The sequence below is a fragment of the Chanos chanos genome, chromosome 5 (genome assembly GCF_902362185.1).
Source record: "Chanos chanos chromosome 5, fChaCha1.1, whole genome shotgun sequence".
Lineage (NCBI taxonomy): Eukaryota > Metazoa > Chordata > Actinopteri > Gonorynchiformes > Chanidae > Chanos > Chanos chanos.
The window spans coordinates 34,771,482-34,799,083 of NC_044499.1; the positions used below are offsets into that span (position 1 = coordinate 34,771,482).

Here is a 27,602-nt window from a genome sequence, read left to right on the forward strand (position 1 = left end):
AGTGTCTGAGTTACTGTGAGGGTTATCAAGCTACTCGTAACTGACAGTGTCAGCAATGTGAATAGTAATTTGTTCAATACAATTTAAAATTGTATTCAGTTCATTTCAGGAAAATAATTATCAAAGGTTCTTCTCTCGTGCTTTGCTGGAATCTCCTTTATTTCCTTTATGTCAGAAAAGGGTTTCTACACTGAGAATGCCCTATACATGGCAGCCTATCTTCTGTACATGAGCTAAAATCTCCTACTAAAGGTTATTAGATTATTAGCATTTGAAAACTCCAAGGCAAATATGACCCAGTGAATTAAACTGTGTCCCACCCTATGAAGCACTCTCAGGCTTAGGGCATGCTGGAGCAACGAGACTTTCCTGTAGGATCTGAACAGCAGTGTGTCTTGCCTGAGACCTTGTTCTAAATTAGCATTTACCTCTCTGTGCTTGAGAGACCTGAAACCTGAAGAGCTTTCTCTCTGCATGGCCATGGACCGCTCCTGATTCACCAGATCTTTATCTGACCTGCAGCACAAATGTATTATTCACATTAAGACCAGCTACACCACACAGATAACTTCACAAAAGTGAGACAACAATAACAATAACTTTCTCCAATGCTTAATGTAATAGTTCAAAAACAGGACAAAGTGTAGCAAAAAGTCTCATCACAAAGCCAAGTGTTTTAAATCGTATTGGACATCAGTGAACCACTGGAGTATATTTAGGCATATGCTTGAAAACTTCAATTTAAAAAAAAAGGCTGACCACTCACTTGGAGAAGGTGAGTCTGTTGCGTTTGCCTGAGAACGGCAATGTTCCAGCTCTTTCTGTCATGCTGATGCTGATGGTTTTTGTAATCGACCGCTTCTGAGTTTTGGATGAATTCTCTGATGCTTCCTCCTGTGCTGTCTTACCCACCCTGCAGTCTTGTTGAAGAGGAATGGGTGAAGCAGCAATGTTAGCATCCTTTTGGTTTGGGGATTTTACATGAACATTTGATCCTGATAGGGGGCTTGGAGGTTTAGATTTAGACAGTGTCTGTATAAAGGGAGTCTCTTCAACCTGCTTGCCTGACTCTGCTCTTTCCATTTTAGCCTGGGCAACCTGTGGCACCCTCTCAGAATCATGCTCCACATTAGTGAGTTTCTTCTCTGTTTGTCTCTGGTGCTCTTCCAGCTCTCCCAGTTCTTCCAGGCTCTGCAGGGCCTCCAGGCTGCTGGAGTCCAGGGTCTCAGTTTCATCCAGTACTGTCTCCTTCTGCATGCTAATGACCACTACCACTGGCTTGCGAGAAGATTCCATCCGGTCTCTAACCGATTTCCCCACTCCTTGTCCCTCTGCTTGATGGACAGGACTGGGAGGGCTGCTAAACTCATCTGGGATGTAGAACATGGGTAAGGAGGAAGGGGGAGCAGGGTTTGATGTGTCAGTTTTTAAACTTTTTGGGACCTCCTCCAGGAGAGAAGATGTGGAATGGCCTGGAGATGGTGGACCACTGGGACTCTGTTCCACTCTTTCTATTGAGTTGGACAGGTGTTCAGGCTCCACATCATCCATATTTAGGAGCTCAAAGCTACCATGGCTGTCAGGGGAACCTTGGGGGGGTTCTGGCAGCAGGTCTTCTGAGGAAGACGCCCCACTTGTGGAACGCACCTTGAGCAGTTCCAGGCTGAACTTGGCTTGCTCCAGTTCTCGTTTTCGTCGGCTCTCTCTTTTGGCCCTGCTTTTCAGAGTGCTGTCATCTAGTGTTCTGGAAGATTCCACTGGAAGGCTTTCACCACATTCCTCTTTCTGCTCTGTCTGGCAGTATTCAGAATGGTCAAATGTCTGAACTTCACTCTTTGATTCACCCAGTGTTTCATCTTGCAAAATGCTCTGTTGCTCCTGTAGCTCAATGGCTAGCCTCTCATGCCCTTCAAACAACTGTTCCTCCCTTTGTCTCTCATTTCTTAGATGCCTGCACCTGCGGATACAGGATTGCACCATTACAACCACCGAAATGTCTTGATGTCAGATCATAGTGACTTTCTACCGGAGCTTCTGGAGCCTTTTACATGAATGTAAATTAAACCATTTTTGTAAGATTTCATGCAAGATGTGAATCGATGGTGGGAGGAGTATTATAAAACAGTGAAACCATTTTCAGGTTTTTAGATGAGCTATTAGTTACCTCTGGCGTGCTAGGTAACCCCTGCAGGCTGCTTGCAGAGTTATTATGGCACTCCGCTGGGAAAAGTAACTCTTTCTTTGCAGGTGTCCGCGCCAGGCAGCCTGGATGACTAACACAGATTGGATGCGGTGCTGCTGGCATTGCCTCCAGCTCCTCTGGAGCACCAGGACCGCCTCCCGCCACAGCAGAAAGCGTCGTCGCTCCTGGTAACCCCGCCATGCTGCCTGCAGGCACACTGCTGCCTCTTGCTGATTGCAGGAGTCAAATACAACATCCTCCCCCCCTGCATGTCTAAGACTGCAGTCCCGCCACCAATGCTGAGAGAAACAAAGAGGTGTAGACAGAAAGACAATCATTAGTAATATTATTAAGTGTTTCCTGAGTATTATTCTCATTAATTTCAAAGCTTTGTAGCTACTGTTTACAAAACGGTTGCACCAATAATGAATTACTGAACTGAACTGAGGAGAAACTGTGTGAAAGAGGTGGTAACCAAAGTTTATAGAGACATTAAGTGACAATTATTTGTGTAACAAAAACATCTGATGACTATACCCAGCATTCTTCTCTATTTTCAACATGTCTTTGCTTCACTAAATTGTTGTTGGCAGTATATTAAGTAAGGTAATACTGTGGGAAAATGGGGAAAAAATACCCTGAGAGCTATCACTGAGATAAATAAACTGCTTTTGTGTCCCACCAGATCAAATAAACCAGTCATAAACTATTAATGTCAAATTGACAATGTCCAGTTCCTGCTATATAAACATTTGGCTTTAGTCTTGAAAGTGAAAATTAGATGAGAGCAGCTACTGTCCAATTTGCCTTATCTTATAAATGAAATAAATGAAATGTTAGGAATTAATTTCAGTGGATTATTCAAATACTCAGGGTGGTTTATTTGTCCAAAGAGAGACCAGACTTCAAAGACATTCTTAGTACCACCATAGATGGAATGTTTGTATAATCATTCTTTTTCAATTACTTTTAAAAACAACATTGAGATTTGACTTGTCTCAGCCCCTTCACTAAGGGCTCAACACTTCTCTGTATTGATTTGGTTTGTTTTTGTTCAGTCTGACAGAGCTGTAGACACATCTCTACATGACAAAGAACAACATCATTTGTGAAGGGGCCTTTCTATATAGGGCAGGACTAGTTCTGACTCAAAGCAAGAGCAGAGCAGGACTATGAAATTTGGTTGTGGAAGAAACAGAGAAACTGGAAGGTAGTATGTTTGACATGGAATGTCAGGGAAAAAATGAAAGATGCTCTGGAATCAATACAGTAATTGAGATTGAGTGACACTGTGCTTCACACTAAGAGAAAGACTCTATTTTTACATATGAAGATATGTATGTGTGCATAGGTGTTCTCAAATGCAAGCACAAGACATGGGTTGAAACATGAGTTGAAAAAAAGGAGAATAAAACTGTATTTCTCAGAATCTCATGAGAACCATTTCAAAACAAGAGAACATACTCAGACTCTCCAGGAAATCAGATGTAGATCTCAAACTGCTTGCCTCCATTCATTACAATTGAATAAACAGTGGAAATCAAATAAACAAGATCAGAGAACACATAAAACAATTAGGAGTACATGATGAAGCAGCTCCCACTGCTAATGAATAGCAGTTTCCCACACACCATTAAATTCTCATTATGTACTATTGCAATAGCAATGAGCTGTGAGAATGCACAAAAACTTAGAGAGAGATTAGTGTAAGTATGCAAATGCTAAATTTCATTTAACAGGTCCAGAGAATAAAATCCATAAGGCTTGAAAAAAAATAATAAACCTGGCCAAAACCATGAGCTTGCTTTTATGTTGTTCACTTACAAAGCAGCCGCCTTTAATGTTATTATATCTTCTTTCATTAGTTGATATCTTCAAGATAAGTACTGCCACAGAGTCTGTTTCTGAGAGCTAATCATTTTAAGCGTCAGCTTTCACTTTCTGAGCTAAGTGTGGCATGGCATCGCTGATGGAATTTATTTGATTTTAACTAACCCTGACAGCGTACATCAGTTTAATATACCCTAAACAGATATTCCGAAATTGGACTGGTGGGCCGTAAGTGTGTGTTTGTGTGTGTATGTGTGTTTGTACATGCGTGTGTGTGTGTTGTGTGTGTGGTACCTGTATGACGCATGCTGCCTGTCTCATGCTGGTAAAGTGCTTTCTCTCGAGCCGTGCTCTGAAGCGTCTCTGGAGATGAACTATTCTGCGCAGAACCTCCTGATGGAGAAGCTCTTGTAGCTGTTGCCTCTGTGCTTCCCTCAAAAACACCTACAAGCCATACACACACACACACAACACACACACACACACACACACACACACACAGCTTGGTTTGCTGTAGCCTTCAACACATTTTCAAACTTCCTGTTAAGTGTCTCGGTGCACTTATACAATAAATACAATAAACAGAGATGTAACTGAGGATTCAGGTCTCCACAGATGTTTAGCATTACAGTTTACTCCAGTACAACATAGTTAAAGCCACTGGTTAATCTTATGGTGCAAAGCAGCACTCACAGTTCATAACAATTGGAAATAAGGCATTACAAACAACTTAGGACAAAGCAGAAACCCCAAAATATTACCAAAGTCCTCTGACCCTTGCACTCATTAACAGAAATGTGAGTAGCCTCAGACCAGGAAAAAGAGTGATTTCAAACTATTACAGTGTCAACTACATGCAAAAGGATAATCAGTCAAAGACAGGGAAAGAAAAGTAAGTCTATACCATAGTGGTGCCAACTTGATAGCCAGCTGGATCAAGGTTGACCTTTTGCAGAAAGTCCCGGATGCTCAACTGAGTGGAACTGGTGCCTTGTGGTAAGAGCACATGGAAGTGTCGCACAAAGTCCTGCAGGATTAGAAAAATGAATAAACAAACAAGGATACAGATACAGAAAACACAAAAAACACTTTTGTAGTGTACATTATGGAACAGCACTACAAATATATAACAGGACAAAATATCCTATTTTACTACCATGCAACTCATATTTGAAACAGTCATAAATGTCGGTTTGGTGGGGCTAGTATCTCAAGCAGAGATGAATTCTGCTCAGGGCCCACCTGAAAGGTATGCTTGACACTATATCCTGATCGGCGGATGCGTACGGTCTCCAGCATGCCCGTGTAACGCAGCTGTCTCAGCACCAAGGCATCATTAAATCGCAGAGGAAGCTGAGAGGGCAAGAAATTGACAGAGATAAGTACACAGGAGAAAACGTACTACTTATTGAAAAAATGTTCAGAAAACCATGTGTAGGACATGGAGGAAATGGATTGACTGTTTTGATCTGAACAGTACAACACCACAGCTGTAATACCTTCTCTGCATTTGAGCGGATACATTTAACAAAGTATGGCTCTGACTGCTCCAGGGTTTCCATCAGCTTATTCAAAGAGGCCTGTCATGTAAGGAAGAGATGATGACTGTTAAACCATCACATCTGACCAATCCTCAGTGAGAAACAAAGCCATATGCATACAAAGTCTTCATTATAGACAGGAGCGGTGATCGGTATGGACTCTTAAAACAGTGGAAGAGGCAGACAGAGTGAGTTACTGATACAGCTGTGTCCTCTTTCATGATCAACAGCATTCAGAGGAGAGTGGCTTCAAAGGGCTAGACAGACCTGGAACTGAGCGCTGATGCTGGGCGGTTTCTTCTTTTTGTGCAGGTGCAACAGGGACTTGGTAATGCGGTCGTGGAGAGTGAGACTGCTCAGGTACTTCAGGGACTTCACATCCAGCAGGTGCTGAAGGGGTGTAGGGACATGTGATAATGTAACAAAGTCAACCACTACACGACAGCATACACTGTGGTTGACACATAACCGTGCTCTAATGTCATAAGATTTCACACCACTGCAATGTCACTCAGTCATGTTCTGTGTAAAACTACACTCAAAATATGACTGTAAAATAGAATTCAGTTTTATGTATAACAGTTATTATATGCGGTTGTATTCAGAGAAACCTTTCAGTTCATCCAGGTGCAATAATGAGGCCAAGATTCCATCTTTACATTCATCTCACTATCAATGGCATATATAATTCAGTACTGAAGATTCTTCTCAAATTCTATGTAATAAGTGCTTCTGGGAAGTAGTCATGCCCTGTTACTGTCTGTGTTGATAACCTTGTGTATATGTATACATGGTTCTTACCTTAGGGAGGCTTGGTTTAGGTTTGTAGTTTTTGTTTCGCCTGTAAGGAAGAAACATGAGGAAGAATGCTAATATGATCCAGAGACTTTGGTAAAATCTGTGTTTAATTCCAAAGGCACTTCCAAGGAAGATCTAAGACTTGTACGATAGTCATGAGAGAGTACTAAGACAGGAACTGTTGAAGGCTTGAGTGCAACAGAACTGGACTCACATGAGGATGCCCTGGGCTCTCTCTAGCAGCTTACTGCTAGTGGAATTGATGAAGATGCCATCCTCATCATGAATGGAGCCAGCAGAGGACAATCGACCTGGCCTTGAACTCCGCCCATTACACCCCACCCCAAAGCCATCTCTGACAGTACACATAAGGGGAAAGAGAGAGCGAGAGAGAGAGAGAGAGAGAGAGAGGGAGGGAGAGAGAGAGATATTTACACATCTGACACACATTAAAAAACACACATCACATGATTCACTAATGGTCTAAATAACTCAAGGTATAAAAAATCACCAACAGAAATCAAGAGAATACTGTCTGCTGTGGCCTCCACTAACTAAACTCCTTGACAAATGATCGGCAAACAGCTGTTCTGTCTGCTGGACCTGACTGATGACTTCACTGTTCCATAATATGATGCCAAGCCAGCCCAGGCGCAAATAACGTGGTCTCAGAGAGTGTTTCCATGCGACGGTCATTGGGGTTAACCCTAATCCTGGAGAGAAGCACTTTACTCTCTATCTCATCTGCCACAATCCCCAGTAAAGTGGATTTGATGTCGAAGGACAGGACAGTGGGATTCCACTCATCATCAAAGGTCATTTTATATAACACAGAACAAATGAGAGTACTTAATTCAGGTACACACACACACCCACACACACACACCCACACACACACACACACACACTCATACACACAGTCTAAGCATCTAATGACACAATTCAACTCCATAACCACGTCTCTAACATGTTGGGAAATGGAGCCTGGTTGTTTTTATACAGTATTACCATCAACACATATGTAAGTTAATATGTAACTATATATAGCCTGTGCACAATATAATGGATATTTCTGAGCAAAAGTTAAAATATTTGTTTTGTTTGTTGCAGGCTGTCTTACTTAGGTGATTTCTCATTAAGTGTGTTGGTACCCTGGAGGTCTGACAGCGGCGTGCGGGGATTCTTCCGTGTGATGCATGAATCTGTAAAAAAAATGAAAGGATTTCAGAGGACAAGGTTAATCTGATATTATGCTGATCTGTCTCCACTGGTCTTGAGGGTAGCTTTTTGCTGTTACTGATGACAATAAGGGACCTGTTAACTGCATTTGGATTCTGGGTCCATCTTTTGTATTGAGCCATTCATCAGTACCACTGTCGGTCTGTTTTTAAACAGGCAAACTGCCAGTTCCATGCAAGCCAGCAAGGCTGTCAGACATAGACAATTTAGTGTCTGGCTACAAAAGCCTAATTTGAGAAAAAGTGAGCAAAAGAGATGGAAAAGAGGAGAAAAACAAAAATGTAGTAAACTATAAAAAAAACCTCCGACAGACAGTCTCATAAATCTTTTTTTTTTTTTCATTTCTGTTCATTTCTCTTGATTCTCTTACAGTTGAATAAAAGATGGAATTGTCCTTGTGAGAATATGCCACAATGACTGTAAAAAATCTGGGCAAAAACAGGGCCTGGAAATTCTGACAATTTGATGCTGTGGGAGAGAATATATGCAGTGAACTGCAGCACCATCATACACACACAGCCTGGCTGCTCCACGGTAAGCACGGGGCAGCCAGGTGCTATGATAAACTCCTATCAGCTCAATGACAGCTCTGTGATCAGTGTGGTCACAATGTGCCGTCTGGCTTCTTCTGGCCCAAAATGGATTTTTATTCCCTGGTGGACGGCCTCCTATCATCCGGAACAGCCCAGTAATGGAAAGTGAGAGATACTGAGGTCTGTTCGGGGTTGCAGACATGACAGCGTTTAAGACAGAGCAGAAGGAAACACTCCAGACACTCCGCACTGAAAAGCTCCGAGTGAATAATGCAGCTTGGCTGCAAGAGACTTTGACCCCGACCCAGTTTACAGGCAGGTTCCAAGGTTACGAGGTTTGGAGGTGTTGCTGTTGGTGCAGCATTTTGAAGTCAAAGTTACATGAGTGAACAATAAACGTTTGGGTTTACATTACGTTACTCGTGACAGCAAGTTACATTACGTTTTACGTTACGCTTCAGTATGTCTTGGAATTTGCTTCGTCATTGCATCATATTGCAAGTGACCTGGACACATAATATGGTCCAGACGCCGGCTCTCCACGACTCCTGCAATGAACTGCCAGCAATCTGCCTAATGTGTGTCAGAAGACAACACAAACCAAAAGAATGAAATGCAGAACACTGCTAATTAACACGTGCTGTTTTATAGAGATTAATGCAGCCCTGAGAGAAGCCATCCGTGGCAAATGACTTCATAATTAATGCCACCCCACAAACAGTCTGCGTCTGCTCATGATGCCTAAGCCGATTATGAATGTGTTAGCAATAACAAAACTTCATATCATAAACTGAGAGCTGTTTATTGTGCCATTTTCTTTTTGGTAGCTTACAATTTTCTCAAGCTAATTTAAAAATTTTCTCCCCTCTAAATCCTCACTTTCTCCTGCCTCATGTAGCAGATCTCCTGGTGCTAGTAACAGATGTTATTTCACATATATTCTACATGTAACCCTCATCTATATGCTGTCCTTTATATTACTTGAGTTATTATACAGAGAATAAAGTGAAAGCAATGTGCCAAAGAAATGATGATGACACTAACTCATTCTCTCTCTCTCTCTCTCTCTCTCTCTCTCTCTCTTTCATTCTCTCTCTCTCTCTCTCTCTCTCACCACACACACACACACACACACACACACAGTCTCTGTTTACAGGAAATGATCATTCAGCATTGTGGATTTTGTACTCACTGTATTTCTCATCTTTGCATCTCTGGAGAATCTCCAAGCTCCTCTGGTGAACAGGATGATGCAGGAAGCTGAAATTGTCCACACTCTTTATAACAGCACAATGCACAGCTGAGTCTGAGCCTAGGGGAAGGCGAGAATTTGAATCATCCTGTAAAAATTGAGCTGCAGCATTTGGAACACACAATAAAACTGTTTCATATACATATACACATTGATTTGGTAAGTTTAGTTTTTATGGGTCTGTCTGTGTGTGGGTGTGTGCACCCATGCGTGTGAGTGTGCTGAAGGACCAGGATGAGAAATCAACCAAACATGGATTTTTCTTTTTTCTTCAAGTGAGTAATTCCATTCCCACACTCTAACATATCCACCTACGCAAATTTAGAAACCCGAAACCTTATAAACACTGAAAACCACAACAAACCCTCCAAAACCACCTCTAATGTCAAATATGGTCTGACTAACACAAACCACATGCACCATCGAATCGAAAAAACATGAACACTGCATGCAATATGCACAGACAACAAATCATAATCCATCATTAATCTGAATTAGATATGATGATGAGGAATGAAGGCCATACATTAGTGCTGGTCAGATGGCGTTCTACCTCCGGAGGACCGATGGGTGATCTACATATGTCAGAGTTACATATGGTAAAACAAAGGATTAGATGCATCTGAATTAGAATTGCTTCTGTTTCTCTAATGTCAAACTAATCTACTAGAGACCATTTAGCAGATGTCGCATACTGTGTTCCTGACTTTGTTTCACTCCTACCATCAACCAGTCCATTTACAACACCTCCACACAAATGATTTGACACCCCCCCCCCCCTTTTTTTTTTTAAACACAGCAGCTCACAATACGCATCACGGAAGATTAGCACGCTGTAGGTGGTAGAGTTGCAGGGGAAAACAAACTGTTAAAGCACACCCAAATACTTCCTGTCATTTGTGTATTTTTCTTTCCTTCGCACCATGCACATTAGAACATCCCAGAATCGTAGGCGGTCTCCACAGTGATGAATAATGGAGAACTTGTGCACTGGATTGTGAAGTGAGGCTCACGTAATAGCAGAGATCGTTCAGAAGGCGCGTTACGTGGCAGGCAACTTTTAGCCGACACCCGAGGGGCTGGAGACAAATTCAAGAATCTATTTTAACTGACAGGAAGATTCCAGAAATACATTCCCCAGCCTGATTCAACAGCACACTTTGTCTGTGAGCATGCAAATGAAGTTATTGTGTAGTGTGTGTGTGTGTGTGTGTGTGTGTGTGTGTGCATGCACACATTTGTTTGAGAAAGAGCAAAAAAAGGACAGAGAGAGGATAAGACTGAAGCAGAGAAAAGATATTAAGTGACTGTGTGAGTGCGTAAAGTAGCTGTATTGCAGTATTTACAGTAGTATTGGACAGAGCGGACATTTTACTCACTGATCTTCTTCTCCCTGTGCCTGCGTCCAGCCTCTCTGAATTCCACCACAGCCCTGAAGTAAGCCCTGAGAACGGCCCAGCGGAACGTAGCCACTGGCTCCAGCCCCATCAGCCCACAGATGAATGCATTCTTACTGCTCTTCAGCAGTGCCACAATGTCCGGCCGCATGTGGTCAGTGTTCTTCTCTCTGAAGTCCTGAAGACAGGGCAGAGAATGAGGTCAGATATGTAAATTACAACCAGACGTGAAAAAAAAGAAAAGAGAAAGAAAGAAAATGACAATGAACGACAATGTGCTCTGTGAGCAAGTCTTAATAATCTGACAAAAAGAATGACTATTGTATTGACAGTTATATTCGTGCTCACCGACTGTGAAAAAAAAAATTGAGGACTTTGACAAGTCCCCTTGCAAAGAGCAAAGCGGGGTAGATTATAACAGTCAATTCAAGGGCAGCATTTAACAGTAAATCTGAGACAAAGCTAGACACTTCATCATGCAGCGAATGTAATGACTAATTGTTCACGTCAGCTTAATCCCAAATGCTCAAAGAATGGCAAATTTTTATACAGCCTGTATACAGTGCAAAGTGAGCACCTTTGAGCAAGTTCTCACAATATTTACACAATAAAAAAGAGAGATTTTGCTGATTTTCCCAAGGTTAACAAATGTGCATGCTCCCACGTGCACATATAGATTTGATTTGCTAACTCCATCTGTCATATGGACCAGGGCGGTAATTGTGTTGACTGGAGCTGAACTGGATTAGAGAGCATCAGATTAATCTTTTATTCTCATGCTGCAGTGGTCACACTCGTAGATTTACACTCAACAGCTGCACACATTACAAATCCTGTTACTGACAGATTTTGACGCATCTGGACAATGCTTTCCAGCAACAACAATGAAAAAAGAAGGCAACAACAAACCAATAACAGCATAAACACATTCATATGAAGAACCGTAAACGCACATATGATTTCCCCAGACTGCCAAACAGAGAATATAGTTGAACGTGACAGCTGGTAAAGGCTCTCTGTGACATAGATCTCACTCACTCAGCTTAAGATGAAAATACTGCTGGATATAAAGACGCAGAAATAGGTCACTTGAAGTGGTGCCACGCTGGAAATGAGCGCCGAGGAATTAACGTTTGAGAAACACACAGGAAAATGCGTTTCTCACCTTTTTGAGGTAAATGTTGACTGGTAGAAACAGAGGCTTTTAAACTCACACCTTGGTGCCTAGAACATGCAGATGATATCACACAGAAGTAATGCCGTAATGCACTACCCTGAAGCTGGTTACAGGCTCTTAAAGGAACTTATCTAAACAAACGTCTCAGTTCTACTTTGGCTAATGGCAGTGCGGAGGGTTGTCAGTTCTGAGCAGGTATTGACGACTCATGCAGATGCATGGGGAGCAATGATCCATCAGCAGAACCTTCTCACCTTGACGTTGTATTTGACCTTGCCAGCATAGTGGCAGATGATGAAGGCTGGCTCCATGACAGCAGGAAACTCAATATAGCTGTTCCCCTCGTGCTGCCTCTTAAACTTGTCCAGTAGAGTCTGGTTGGTGGCCTGTGGGAAGCTAAAGGCAGGGCAGGTGTTAAAACTGATTGATATATATGATTGATACATATATATATATATTGATCATTGTGAAAGGAAATCAACAGCTGAGAGTAAAAAAAAGGATATAGATGAGTACTAATTCACTAACAGGATGACTCAGATTGAAAACTGGAAATAAATTAAGGGCAGATAACAATATGCCAGAGTTTGTGTAATTTGTGCAGTTTGTACAAACACAGTAGTCACACAGCTGTACTACAGTGTCACAATAACTTGACTAACTGCAGTCGTCTAACAGTGATAAGACAGAATGTGGTATTGACATAGAGCAATAAAATTTAGTACTTTAATACACTTGAATCTTGACATACCTCTCTCCCACACATACACAAATAACTCTACATGATGTACGTCACCTGACCTCAGTAACAGATAAGTCTGTTGGGCCAGGCAAACTAATATCACACTCGAGTGATTCTGAGTGCAGAACCAAATCCCATACATTATCAAATACAGAGTGTGCCTTGGAAAGATTCCTAATCATTAGTATTGCGTTCCTTCGTGCGATAGAATAAATCATGAGCAAGGCAAATGAAACCTTGGGAAAAGGGAGAGAGGCATCTTTGACCTCTGGCTCCGGGAAAACTGACTACTCCTCAGTCAACTGCTTATTGCATCCAGATGAGCGGGTACAGGGCTAAGTGGCTAAAGTCAGTGCTAACATGGTAGAGATTCTTTTTTTCTCCAGAGCTGGATTTAATCAACGGCAGACTGCAAACATGTTGAACTGACCCCAAGGGATGGTTACAAATAGTTGGCGAAACACATAAAGCATCTAAAACTTAGAAATACAGTAAACATAAAATACTTTTCTGGCAGAAAACTAGCAATCTATAAAAATCCAGAACACAAAAAAGGTAAATCAACCAGGCAGAGACTGTGTGTATTGCGTGGGGCTTTAGTCACTGTCTGTAACTACAGTTTCTCTAGGGTTATAGCCATTGTTTGGGCCTACACAGCTGTGCATAAGTGGACAATGTTCTGCTAATTTCCATCCCAATTATAGAATGGTTTCTACCTTAATGTCTAGTATGTACAGTATTCAGTTAATCGGTGCTACTGGTTGGAAGAAACACAAACCAGCAAAATTCCAGGAAAGGGCTAATGCATTTGTAGTCAAAGGAATGACATCAGCTTCAAAAGCCTTAGTAAAGAGGGCAGTTTACCTTACACACTAACAGTCTCTTTTAAAATGATGTTAAATTTGAAAACTGAATCAAACATGCCTGAAATTACTTATCAAGTGTTCCTTGATCATCTGACTCAGGTGCATCTGTGTTGACACTGCCATGTTATATGTGAACATGTGTCTGCGGTAGGATTATTGATCACTGAATTTTATCCACTCACTTGCACTCCTCGTCCAGCAGGTGGAGCAGCGCGGTGGGCTTTTTACTGATGAGGTGGATACAGCCTGTGTTATCGATGTAGTCGATGTTGTGCCAGCTGATACCCTCTGCTCGATACTCTTCCTGAGGAGGATGAAACATACAACGTAGCATGTCAGAAGCATTCCCTGTGATGAACTGAACTGAACCAAAGGTTTCAGCTGAAGAACCTCTCTTGAACAGTAAGACAACATTCACAAATCACACAGCGGGTGACACAGCGAGCCCAGAGCATCAACGCAGTTTCCCAAGGCTGGAACAAAAGACTCTACTGCTATACGCAGGAAGTGTAAGTGGGTGAATGGTTTAGAGTGACAGTTTATTGCCAAAGTATACCCAGACCATACTTTCACATATCATAGCTAAACTGCTGTCTCTCCCTGTGCCTACAGTCTGTGGTATGGGAGAGGCATACATCATGTTTGGAGGCTTTTTTTTTTGAGCATACTTTTAATTCATTTTTGGGCTAACATGTCGAGACACAAAGAATCCACTTCTGGCTCCGTTGGTTCCAAGTATTTAAAATGGTTTTACTCAGAAGAAATCAAAGATAGTCCTACTAATTTGGATGGCTAGTTCAATATAGGGAATCTAAAGCAGAAAAGGTTAGTATCTAGAATTTCACAAAGACAACAGCCTGGTCAAGTGTCTTATTGAGATAGACATAGTGGTATGAAATGTAATCTTTAGCATGTTTAGCATGCTTTACATTGCCATGCCATCTGTATTAGCCTTCACAGTCTTCCTGTAGTAGAAGCAAACAGGAGTTTTATATGCCGATGGTTATTACTGGGGTTAGAGGAGAAACGTCCATTAGTGGCTTGTTCCTACACTGTGACTGCCTGTTGTATCCTATTGTGTGTTTGTTTTGGCTGGGTGCCATTACAGGGCGCAAAGGGCCAGTGTTCAGTGCTGTTCACAGCTGCCTACTCCATATGATATCACTACAGACTCTGTAAAGGACTTAAAAATGACCAGCACTGAGGTGTAATGTATGTTAAAAAGACATCAAGACTACATCAAAAGTTATACTAAAGATATAAAAATATTATAATGTGTTTTTAAGAGACAAAATTTTGTTTTAAAATGAACTCATGGCCCTTTTTGATCTTTATATGGCAGGCAGCCCTGACATTTCTGACACAGCGAATCTTAAAACATATAGAATCAAAACATGTTAAAAAAAAAAACGAAAAAATGAATTAAACAAGTTAAATCAAGTTTAAGGTAAAGATGTGTCATATGAAACATGTGGAAAAGATCTAAGAACACATTTTCTCTCACAAGCTGTGGTGTGAGAACACAGTTACTTTACTTTTGATCTGGACTCTTGGCTTCACTAAGTTTATCTCTATGTCAGTATATCACAGCTCTGAAGTAAGTCGTTTGCAGAGAAGTGCTCAAAAAAACAAAATTAAGGAGCAATTGACATTAGAAGTGTAAACACTGGAACCGGTCCCTGATGGATTGGAGTGGGTTTTGTGTATTTGCTTTGGCCACTGTTCACAGGTAAACACAGACTGGAGATAAGAACCCCAGAGAAAGAGAGAGAGAGAGAGAGCAAGAGAGAGAGAGAGAGAGAGAGAGAGAGCATATATGTGAAGGTGGTGGATGTGTGGAAAGTTATGTCAGTTCACACTTTCCTGTGAACCCAACATACGACACATGCAAAATATCAATTGGTTAGAACTGAGCCAATAATGAACAGTTCCCCCATGTAAACGATCACATTTATCTGCTTTCAAATGTTTCTTTTTTTTTTTTTTAATTGGACTCACAAAAAAATATTAGTGGAGGTTTTAAAATTGGGTCAATGGCACACGGGACTACCTGCATGATGTATTTATAGCCCTGTGCTGGTTAACTGAAAAAGCAACCTGAAATACCACCCCGCCCCTACAAAGATTTTGTCACTGACTACGGATTCAGTCATGCACCACAGTGCCTGGAGCTGAACTCCAGTGTCTCAGCTCAATTCACCTGTAACACCCCCCAGTCCAGACAGCACAGCTCATTCCTGGAGTAATAATACCATACTCCCAGAAAACCATACAACACACTGTGATACAGTAATACAGAGACAGAACTGAACTTAACAGAATTCATGTCAGAGTGCATTTATAGAGTACTGCTCTAGTCTGTGCCAGCTATTTTCTTGCAGGAGGACATCACTGGTGGTGACAGAGACAGATGACAGCAAAGGCACTGCTAGGCGACAATGAATGTGAGTTTCATTGACAGCGAAGGAGTGTTATGCAGACTTAAAAAAAAAAAAAAACACTGCTCTTTTCTCCTTTTCTTCCCTGCCAGCACTTCCAGCAGCGCCCATGACCAATCACAAGTGGGATGGGTGAAAGCTGCCCTTATGACATCACACTCTAGAGCTGTAACAAGCGGTCTCTTTTTTTTCTCTAGGCAACAGTGTCAAGTGCAGCCAATATGGGTCAAAGATGCTCAGCACAGTTTCTCTGCGTTCAGCTTTTTTGGTTCAAAGGTGCTGAGCTTCGGAACAGGTTGTGTACAGTTCCACTGTAAATGTGCTGGGGAGGCTGGGGGCTTCAGTTGATCTTGAAGGCAGTTGCATGAATGTGTGCTCCACTGAATAAAAGCCCCACTGTGACCCTGTTGCTCAGTCTGGAGTCAAGCAACCTTGCAAAAAAGTATATGTTGATATTCTAGCAACATGTTTGTGTGATCCTTTTTGTGGCTTCCATACACAGTTAAAGTGCCAAGCAGATGTCAGAGTAGGCCTCGCAAGCCAAGATAACATGTTGATGTTACTCTCACTACTATACTGCTAATGTCAACTATTACATGCTCAAATGGGTGCCAAAATGTTCCAGTATTCACATTCTTTGTGCTGTGTGCTGTTAGATAACTCGATACCATATCAGGCGAGTTGTTGTGAACTGAGAGAAGTTTGGTGAGACACCCATGCAGTGCCCACAGTAGCACTGTTATAAAAGTGTTATGGCAAACCAGTCAAGCAAAATACCCATATGTTCTTCAAGTGTTCAGTGGGAAAGGGCAGACAGCCCGCTGTGCTCTTACACAGACACATTTATTGGACAATTTCCATGCTCTGTAAAGTACAGAAACATTGAGCCAAACTTCCATCTCCTGTTGCCAGCTGGTCTGTATTTACTGAAAGAGACAGACCATGCAACATTACAAAAAAACACTTCATTTTATGGACTGAAGATGTATTGTCCACATTTGAAGATGTATTGGGTCTTATATTTTTATTCAAGGATACTTAACTTGTGCGAGGTGACACCGTGGGGTAAATGATGGACAGTTGGTCATTTTGGTCCAATTTTAGATCAGGGAGAACAGTAAAGCACTTTACTCTCAAAGACTGCTCATTACTTTACCAATCCAGCTAAATGTCAGGAGGACAAAGTCTACAGCGGTGGGTGAGATATGGAAAAACAATGAGCAATTTCTCTGTCTGGCAAAGTTGATGGAAATTAAAGGTTGGCGCCAACCAAACAGTTCACAACTGACAATTAATGAAAGGAGTTCCAAGTCTGTTCTAAGTTCTTCACTTTCAGAAACAAAACCTTAGGTTCACAAAGAGAGCAATTAGGGATCTTACATCACTTCTCAGAATAGAACTTTGAGACAGTTTCTCCTGTGGAGTGACTTCAGTGAGGAAAACATGAGGTGGGCTGCCTTCCATTTCTTTACCCTGTTACATTAACCTTTGAATTATAATTGAGTGGGCTGTCACTGGTTATCCTGCAAATCCTATAAGGCATGACATAACTCTAAATCTGGGAGCACTCCGTCTTCTCTGAGCATGATCAAAAGGTGAACATAGTGAGTTGGGATTATGGCTGTGCAATCACGTTAGTTACGTAATATGCAATACCTAGTTTACAACAACATCTATGACATAATGTACCCAGGATGTACATTACATTTCATATTAACTGCAGTAGAATCAGTTGAAATAAAACCAGTCAGAAGGGGAAGGAGAAGTATGTGTGGGGGAGTGGGGTGGGGGGGACAGGCTTTTGTTTTTAGATTGCTTGAATTTTGTGTTGTGGAGGGGCCAGGGCTTCCCAGAGTGGGTGGCAGCGATCCAAGCAAATCGAATGTTTTTTTTGCTTGTGCAAATGAAGAGAGAGTGCACTTCTCTGAAATATGAGAGTTGATTTCAGCTACATAACCCTTAACGACAGCCAAAAATAAAGAAAAACACAAACAACCCTCTTGTGTCCATGTGCCTGTATAATTAATGGCCCTGCAGCAACAGCTTATGAAGAAAACATAGGCAGTGGACTGAAGAGACGCGCTATGAGATGCACTGTGACTAAAGGAGTGGCAACCATAAAAATGAAACACTGCGCGCTGGATGGAGAGAGAAAACGAAGTGTTAACATATCCCACAAAGGGCAGCATTCTTATCTATATTATATGACATTTGAGTTCAGGGGAACAGTGTGAACTCAGATGGGACTAACAATTTACTTTCATTGTCTTTATCTAAATCTTAAAAAAAAAAAAAAAAGTGGCCAGGATGCATTCAAACAGTCCAAAACTCCAAATCACCATCCACACCTTTTGCTTTAGTTGGTGATTACTTTTTAAGTGATGTGTGTAATACCCTCATGCATGAACTCTGAATGAGTTTGTTATACACAATTTTTTTTGTGGCCAAGGCAAACTGCCAAACATGGGCAGAGACACTGCTATTAGTCTCTCTCAAGCCTCCGGAATATAACTGGAGTTTACGGCAAGGTCTTGCTGCTTCTCTGCACATGGCAGGACTTTGATGCAGTAGATTAAGAATCTGACTGGCGGAGCCTCAGTACAGAGGCCGTGCTGGCCACAGGGGCCACTGGCTTTGATCAGCACTAATTACAAACCACAGTGCTGTGGAAGGGGGGGGGTTGCAGAGAAAGAGAGACAGACAGACAGACAGAAAGGCAGAGAAACAGCGACAAAAAGAAACAGAGAGACAAAGAGAGAGAGAGAGAGAGAGAGAGAGGGAGAGAGAGAGAGAGAGAGAGAGAAAGAGAGAGAGAGGGAGAGAGTAAGAAATAGAGAGAGAGAGAAAGAGAGAGAGAGGGAGAGAGTAAGAAATAGAGAGAGAGAGAGAGAGAGAGAGTGAGAGAGAGAGAGAGAGAGAAAGAGAGAGAGAGGGGGAGAGAGTAAGAAATAGAGAGAGAGAGAGGGAGAGAGAGTGGAAATTCCTTTGAGTCACTTTCCTCTTTTACCAACACCACCACCAAAAAAAAAAAAAAAAAAGTCCCCAGCTCAGGTTGTGGCTGGAGAGAAGGAGATGTTGTTTTGAATGCCTTTCACAGCTCCTTGACCACAATACACATGCACTCACACACGACACATAAATACAAACAGTATTTCTGTGGTTTCACTCACCTGCTCTAGCTTGAAGACATGCTGGTTAAAGTAGTGTTGGAGGCGCTCGTTGGCAAAGTTAATACAGAACTGCTCAAAGCTGTTGTTCTCATAGTCCTCAAAGCCAAAGATGTCCAGCACACCAATGGACAGAAGCTAAAGAGAATCAAAACAAGAATTAAGGAGTATGTATGCATACATGTGTGTTTGTGTGTTCATCCTTCTGTTGATAAAACATGTTGTGAACTGGTGAAATATCTTGTGAACTTTTCTTGATCATTTTTTTCTGCTCAAAATCACAAAAGAAAGAATACTGAAATAACAATAACAATAAAAAGTAACAGAATGATTGTATAAGTAAGTATGTATTGACAGAACATTTTGACAGATCATTGAACTATAGCCCTTTGTGCTGTAAAGACAATAATGTAAAAAATGTCTTTGGGAGCATCATATGAAAGTGATGTAAAGATCAAACAAGCCAGTGGCTTCCTGGTCAGACAGACAGTGTGTTCACACAGACACTTTTGCTGGCGCACTGGGAATACTGAGGCCGAGGGTAGTGGTGTATGAGTGATGAGCCTCACAGATGTGTGTCAATCTGTGCATCAGTTATGTTCATGGATATCAAGAGGGTAAACAAATGGCCAACATGGGGACAGACAGACACAAACACACACACACACACCCACACACAAACACACGCAAAGAGAGAGAGAGAGAGAGAGAGATTGGGGGGAGGAGAGAAATCAAATCCATCTCCGACCTAATCTGTTGGATGCCCATTCGTGGGTATGGTTTGCCAGCTGTCTTAGTGCCCAGTGCGCTCTCTCTCTCTCTCTCTCTCTCTCTCTCACAAACACACACTCACACACACACATGGGATGAACTCATATTTCAGAAAGTGGGAGTAAGAAACAAAAAGGAGGAGCACAAAGGAAAAATGAAAAAAGAATGGACATGAGAAACAGGAAGAACCTTTCCAGTTACAGTTTTTTGCTAGCAGAATATATTGCTCCTGTTTTTCGATATCTGAAGCAAATCTATAATCAGCACATTAAAACCATGTTTCTAAATCCAAATCCTGTGGTTCAACAGCCCAGCCTATTTCTGCTCTGGCAAAGGGATAATAATAGTGACTCAGAAGATGCTGTTATCGTCACGCCCTGTAGTAACTGAAACAGGCCTAATATTTCTGTGTTACAACAACAATATTCAGTTCTTTCAATCAGCACTGGGGTAACTAAACCTTTATGATGTAAATATGACACTGGACCCTACCCTGCCTGTACAGAGGAAACAGGAGCTTTACTGCGTTCAGTGTTAAGGCCTTACCTTTGTGTTGTCTTCCAGGTCTTTGTTGTTGAGAAGGGCATGGTTAGTCCTGAACACTATCCAGTCAAACAGAGCACTGTACAGGGATTTGGCCATGGAGTCTCTTACTGTGCCAGCCTGTCATGCACAAAAAGAGACAGGACTTGTTAAAAATGGACCAATCAGGAGGCAAACTGCATCTTAATCTGGTGTGTGGAGTGGTCTGCCAGTACTCTCTGTCCCTGGAGAGAGACAGAGATCCCTGATCCTTTGTATACTGTTAAACTGGATCTCCACTTAACCCACTCACTCAAACAATGGAGTTCCAACACTTACATAATGAAGATTAAGATCATATGGTGAAAATGTCAAGTCAAAATGACTTCAGCACACACCAAACATACTGAAGATTAAAGACAGATGTTAAGTGTGTGTGTGTGTCTCTCTGTGTGTGCGCGTGCATGTATGTGTGTGTGTGTGTGAGGCATTCCCCCTTCAAAACAAGATTGGTACACCATGCCTGTCCAGCTGAGTGGAACTATCTCTCACCAAATCTGCTGCAGTTTGGAGAGTATCCACCAGCTTACATTCAGTCTGCACTGACACTAATGGAGTTGAGCTCACAGAAAAACATAGATGCTCTGTGTCTTACTGCACTTAAACGTCAAAAATAATCATCAAACTTCTTATATTTCAGCAACATGAGGCTCTGTATTCAAAACCAAAATACCAACACTGATCTGCTAAAAAGACATCCTTATCAACGTAAAATGTTTCTCTGTTAAAGTTAACTGTGTCAGCCACAAGCATTACACACTTAAACTGCAGAGTGTTTGACGCTCATTTTGGATTATAGACCAGAGGCCACTGTTATGACTCTTAAAGGTTTGTTCGGTCACTGCTAAAGTTATTTTCCTGTGAAAATGTGGAGCCTATATGGTACGTGACCAGAACAGTGTATCTGACAATATGCCGTAAAAACAAATCAGGGAGCAGATCTGCACGGAGATGAGAGCAGCGACGTAAGCACTACAGGGAAGCTGCTGTAGATGAGTGTTTGCCTATTTATCAAACTGTCACTCTCAGCATGCTCTGTGCTGTAAGGAAAAGAGAAGGTAAAAATCACAGGTGGGGGGGGGGGGCATAAGAAGATATTCAGATATTAGCTTCATAGAGAAGAGATAACTACTTCACGTAGAACACTGGTTTCCTATCATGACAAGAAAGAAACAAAAAATATATATGAAATTTGCACGTCACGGAAGGTTCTGTCTAATTTCAGTGAGAGGATGGGACCCTCACAGGAAGTGTCATTTGCATTGACATGCTTGTAATTTAGTCTACACTCTGAATGTAGACAGCAGAAACCTCAATATCCTCAGTATCAATTTCCTGAAGACACTTCCTTTGAAGCCCTCAATTACAAAGCAGACACAGCAGTGGAATTAAGTTGTCTAAACAGGTGTCAAGGTGATCAGAATAGCTCTTCCAAACTCATTATATTCCATCAAAAGGGACCAAAAAAAAAAAAAAGCTTATGTGATACAAATACCAAACACATGAGGTATGAAAAACACTTGAGAGAATGAAATTTTGGTTCACTCCCATACTGAAACATAATGTCAGGTTTAGCAATTTAAAGAAACTGAGCTGTCATGACTGTTTTATGACGTGCTACACCAGCTTTATGACATTCATGTCATTCTTATGGAGACTGACACTGAAACAGGAAATCAGGCAGTGGGGAGTGGGCTAGGGCAGAGGGTTGAATGTCAGCATCTTAACTGTCTCCAGACACACAAATCACTTTCTGGACACACTGATCCATAAAAACTATGCCTGCCAAGAGAACCACTAAATAGCACCCCCAGCATGCCAGTAAAACACACTTCCCCAATTACAGATGATGAAAAGCATGCTAAACTACTATAAGTAAACACAAAAGAGAGTTTGGACACAAATACTCTGACCTTGCCAGCAGAACTACAAGATCTAATGAATGGGCTAACACTGGAAATTCAGAGAAGAGTCTATTGATCAGAATGCACTTTATGGTCTTAACAGACCTCAGTAAAGTAGGAGAGATGGATTTTGCTTGGTCAGGAAGTGAACAATATGTTTGTGTGTGTGCGCATGTGCATGTGTGTGCGTGTGTTATGAAGGTAAGGTCAGTTCATAGAATGTGAGACACGAACGCAATGTTTGCCAAGGCAGAGAGGCATGATTTAGCTTAAACTCAAGCAAGAGGAAAGAAATCAAAACGACCGTTACTTGTTTTCTGCAATATTGATGTGTCTCTTTTATTTTTAGCCTTGCACTGTGTGAGGGATTTACTGTGCTACTTCTACAGGTTACATAAAACCCCTTCTGCATAATGCAACATATACAGACACTTTAACTCTACAGCTAATCAAACTTGATATATAGCGGTACACACAGACAGTCCAAACAGCCACTGAGCAGCGAGATACACGCATTACCACAAATGTTGTGTCACGTGACAAAACAAATCTACCACAATGGAACAAACATAGTTCTAACACAGAAACTTTTTTTTTTTTTTTTTATGGGAAGGGCCACCCAAGAAGTAAACAAAAAAACATCAGAGTTACTTATCTAACAGTTTTTATAAACAGTTACAGTCCACATTGTGGGCATGGTTTGCGTTTATAATTAGCTAGGCTGCTGCGGGAAGCTGAACTGAGCAAGCAACGTTCTCATTAATGGCTTCAAAACAGGCTTAGTGAACGGCAGGAGGTGTGAGAAAGCCAGCATGAGCCAAAGACGCACGTGGCCTCCTCCACTTCACTCCCTCTTTCGACAAGACGAATACAGGAGGCCTGTAAGCTTGTGTGTATGTGTGTGCGTGTGTGCGTGTACATGCGGGTCTCCAAGGAAATGTGTGTATTTGTCTGTGCATTTTAAGGCAAGTGAATCAGGGTTCAAACCAAAAAAAAAAAAAAACCCTAAAAGCAAAAACAAGCAACAAGTACCATGTGCATATGTGGATGTGTGCAGTAGGTTCCTGTTTGAAAGCAACATAAAATTCAGAAATGGCTGACTCATTTCATCCCCTGAAGAGAACATGCAAAATATAGGATACAATTCACTAGCAGATGAACAAAAAACTTAAAATTTGGGGACCTTTCATCCAAATTTGTCATATCAAAACAGGAACAACTATTGTCGAAATCTATTATCTCAGACTTATCTTCAACAACCACATGCACAGTAGATTCTAAACACAGCTGTGAACTGTCCTCCTCCACATGTATGTATTTGAGGCAAGCTTGATCTCGAAATGAATCATGAGAAAGTGTGTGTATGTGTGTGTGTATGTGCGACGTGCGTGTGTGTTTATGTGTGTGTTTTGGTCTTGACAGTAAACCTTGCCAAGTCTGAAGGCGTTCCCTCAGGCTGTTGTCAATAGGTTGGTCTCAGTGCCTGAAGTGAGCAGCCCCTCAAACTGACCCACAGACAATAGAAACGGCCTCTCCCAATCTGACCATCTTGACTAAAAGTGGACGTGACAGCTGCCGAGGAGAGGCCTTTTGTCCTGGGAGAAATACTTTTAGAAAAACGTAACTCTTGCCAAGATCCTTTTTTTTTTTCTTTTTCACGGACTCTTTTTACAATAACAAGGTTTAATGTAACGCCTGAAAAGTCATGGAATCCTACGCCTCGTGGGAAGGGGGGCTGAGGGACGGTGAACAAAAGAAGAAGCCCCCTTTTCTTAGAAACATGTATGACAGCAACCTGGGGGCTTTCTAAACTATCAACAACAACCCGTAATCCCCTTCTCCACAGCAGCCGGAGATCTCTGCGCCTTCTTATCTTTGTGATGTGAAGCTTAGGGTTTTGTGTCAAGTTTTACTTTGAAACTCCTGCTCACAGTGGATGGAGAAATGGCCCTCGATTCACATTCCTTTGGTTAAACATGCCAATATGTTGATTTTCTTTTTAAAACCAGAGCTATCCAAGCAAGGGAAATGTAACCACGCATGTTTAGGGTCACTCTGTGGATCCACAGACTGACCACAACACCCGATTTATCTGGAACACGCTGTTGGATCTTTAAGGTCGTATTTTGAACTAAAATGTAAAGAACTGCCAAAAAAGTGAAATCAGACCTTTTGGGGTCATCATAGGTTGGAAAGGTTTAACTAAGACCCAAAGGTATTCATTTAAGAATTTGATCCTGAATTTGTAACCGGACAACAGGAAATATTACAACATGTGGTGTAAAGCAAGACGAGAAGAAAGACTACAGAGTGCAAAAAAAATTCACTCTCGTCAAGACATTCTTGACACCCTCCATGTGTGAATGAGATAAAAACCATGTCAACCAACGAGTTGAGGAGGGACAGGGCTCTGCAGCTGTCCAAAACACAATATTTGAGTCTCTCATAATACCATATTATCATCAACTGTACATCCTCCAACAAAACAGTTAACCCCTAAACCTCCCTCTGCGAAGATGAAGTGACAAACAAAGAGAGTAGAGGATTTGACGTCTGTTACACGCCTTTGCTAGAGTGTAAGAAGAAAAAGAGAGAGAGAGTGGAATGCACAGATATGGTGACTTGACATTCTTGAGCTGCTGGCATATTACAACAGTGGAGAAGATGAGGATTTGTTAGAACATATGTGTAAGAGGGGTAGAGCTGTCCTCTGGACAGTAAATGTTTCAGCATCCAACAGCAGTATTACGTAAACCACTCTATGATTATGAATTGCTGTACATTCAAATTTTTTTCTTTACACAAAGTACAACTCAAAGCATTAGTGGAGCTTACATAAACTGTATTATCAGACCAGAGAAACCATTATGAAGGACGTATCACAGGAATTATACGAGGTGGACAAGATCATGCGTGACATGATTTTACAAACATATTCACATAAAGAGGATTGGAAACCTCACAAATCAAAATCCTTATGAATATAAATATAGTTTCATAGTCCATACAACACAAAAGCAAGACATGATCACTGTTCTGACACACATTTTTCCATGTTATGAAAGCACCAAAATGGCCATACTATTAGAGTAGACACAAGAGCCCAGACAGGAAGTGGTACACTCCTATCAACATGCAATCAAACAAATGTTGAGACCAGGGGCACAAAAAGCCACAAGAACCATGTTTATAACTTTGCTTAATAGTATGTTAATAGTATGACGCAATTCACAACAAAACAAAGTTTACTCTTTCTCAAGGAATTCGCACCATCAGACAGAAAAGCCCTCTGTATGCAGTTGGATCGTGGCATATAGAGGTCAAACTGTGAGTATGGAAAGCTGAGGCGGATGCGCTGCTTTGAAGGGATAGTCCGAATTACGAGAAGGCATAATTGTAGATGAAGGTTGAGCATATTTGGTGGTTGATTTAATAGTGCCTTAAACACAGGCAGATGTTTTGAGGTTATGGAAAACCAATAGCTTCATCCGTGACTTAAGTATTTTAGAGAATCAGAGTATTTTATAGTTACCAGTAACAGCTTGTGTTTTAGCAAACCTGGCATGTAGTATTACTTACCTCTGCAAGTTTATATGGCACTATCAATCTCTCTCCAACTGTAACAGTCTTCCGTGTGGTGAGGGCCTCAAACAGCATCTCCTCTTTCACCTGTTCAAAAAACAGATCAGATCAGAATAGACGTGTTCTTCTGTTTAAGTTGCTCACACACGAAAGCTTTAAATGGAATGTGACCCACTCAGCAAGCTAAAATAATTAGCACAACACACAGGGAGAGCCAAGCTGCCCAGAGCATCAGTTCTTACCCAGCACCACTCAGTACAGACCAGATCTGACAGACAGATGTCACAGATCATGTTTGATTAGTCTTCCATTTTGTGAGATACAGTGGCTGGTGCTGAGAAGTGAAAGTTTAATGGTGTCCTACTGAGTTTCGTGTTTGTTTGACAAAGTGTCCAGCTAAAAGCCCTTTTTTTAATGAGTTATCCTGTTTGCAATGATTTCATTAACACTGATTGTAATGAAGCTGTTGGTTGGATCCCTTTACAATATCAGACACAATTTCAGTCCTTAATCACAACATGTCACATGTTACGTAACCACAGGGGTGAATAATGCCGAAGTTCACAAATGCACTCGTCTACAGGCACTTTATTGCTTCCCTTCTCTGGAACACTTGTCTACGGCTCATTAGTGAAAGTGTTGCAAGGGTATAAATACACACTATGCTCCTCAACCCCAAATACAACTAAGCTTCCACTGACACTTTGAAGCACATGCAGTTTTTGTTTCCTTAAAGTTAGTTGAGGTAAGCATATCAGAAAGAATGTAAATGCTATATTCTTTAAAGCAGTACATCTCACTGGGTTTGTACAAAGAATAACTGTCCTGAAAATCATAGTCATTGTCAAACACTGGCCCTGATTCAGTGATTCACATAACACAGCTGATTAATTAAATTAATTAAATCAGGATAGCGACCTCTGGGTTACAAGAAAACCATTAAGGATGGTGGCCCTTACAAACAATTAGCCAAGAAGCAATGTGTTTAAGCTTGGTCTTCCCAGAGCTACTTAGTGGAAAGGAAACAGCAGAGTTCAGGTGAAGCCCCCAGTATGAGTCATAACACCATATATGGAAAGTCTTCCAACACTACTGTGGAGAAGTAAATGATTGAGCAATTTACAGACCATATGTTGACGTGAGAGAAAGACAGAAAGAGGTGGGGAGAAGCCCTCAATACCACTCTAGCAGGGCATCCAACCATAAAATTTGACCACATGTTAGAAATGCTGTCAATTTTTCCTGATCTTTGTGACTGCATCACCTCTCTGCCCACCGATGTGCATACAGAGATTCTATGTGTGATTTCTCCATTTACTAATGTCTCCGCCTGTTATTGTGTTCATTTCCACCTGTCCATACACAATGGAAACACAGCTGATTTATCTTCTAGAATACTTCAGCATTGCTACAGCTTTCACAGAAATCGTGAAAGAACAGATAGGGCAGCATATGTTACACAATCATAAATGAAAACTTTTTGTTATGTATTAACACAGAGATGACAATAACCCAAAGAACCCAATAACCTCACTCCTTCAACTTATTCATTCAACAAACCCTTTAAGAAGAGACAAGATTATCAGTTTCAACCTGTCATC

The 27,602-nt window shown here is 41.4% G+C and overlaps 1 protein-coding gene across 1 annotated transcript in view; it reads right to left on the reverse strand.

Moving 5' to 3' along the window:
- Window positions 1-27,602, reverse strand: part of myo9ab (myosin IXAb) — a 72,370-nt gene that overhangs the window by 10,781 nt on the left and 33,987 nt on the right. Inside the window, exons 8-25 of the mRNA XM_030774906.1 lie at window positions 25,999-26,088; window positions 20,480-20,596; window positions 19,166-19,300; window positions 13,740-13,861; window positions 12,204-12,345; window positions 10,755-10,950; window positions 9,316-9,435; window positions 7,472-7,553; window positions 6,566-6,706; window positions 6,355-6,394; window positions 5,821-5,943; window positions 5,512-5,592; window positions 5,255-5,365; window positions 4,917-5,039; window positions 4,307-4,456; window positions 2,165-2,481; window positions 767-1,957; window positions 429-516 (exon numbers count right to left, since the gene is read on the reverse strand). Coding sequence (XP_030630766.1) covers window positions 429-516; window positions 767-1,957; window positions 2,165-2,481; window positions 4,307-4,456; window positions 4,917-5,039; window positions 5,255-5,365; window positions 5,512-5,592; window positions 5,821-5,943; window positions 6,355-6,394; window positions 6,566-6,706; window positions 7,472-7,553; window positions 9,316-9,435; window positions 10,755-10,950; window positions 12,204-12,345; window positions 13,740-13,861; window positions 19,166-19,300; window positions 20,480-20,596; window positions 25,999-26,088 — 3,369 coding nt within the window. The remainder of the gene's footprint in view (window positions 1-428; window positions 517-766; window positions 1,958-2,164; window positions 2,482-4,306; window positions 4,457-4,916; window positions 5,040-5,254; window positions 5,366-5,511; window positions 5,593-5,820; window positions 5,944-6,354; window positions 6,395-6,565; window positions 6,707-7,471; window positions 7,554-9,315; window positions 9,436-10,754; window positions 10,951-12,203; window positions 12,346-13,739; window positions 13,862-19,165; window positions 19,301-20,479; window positions 20,597-25,998; window positions 26,089-27,602) is intronic.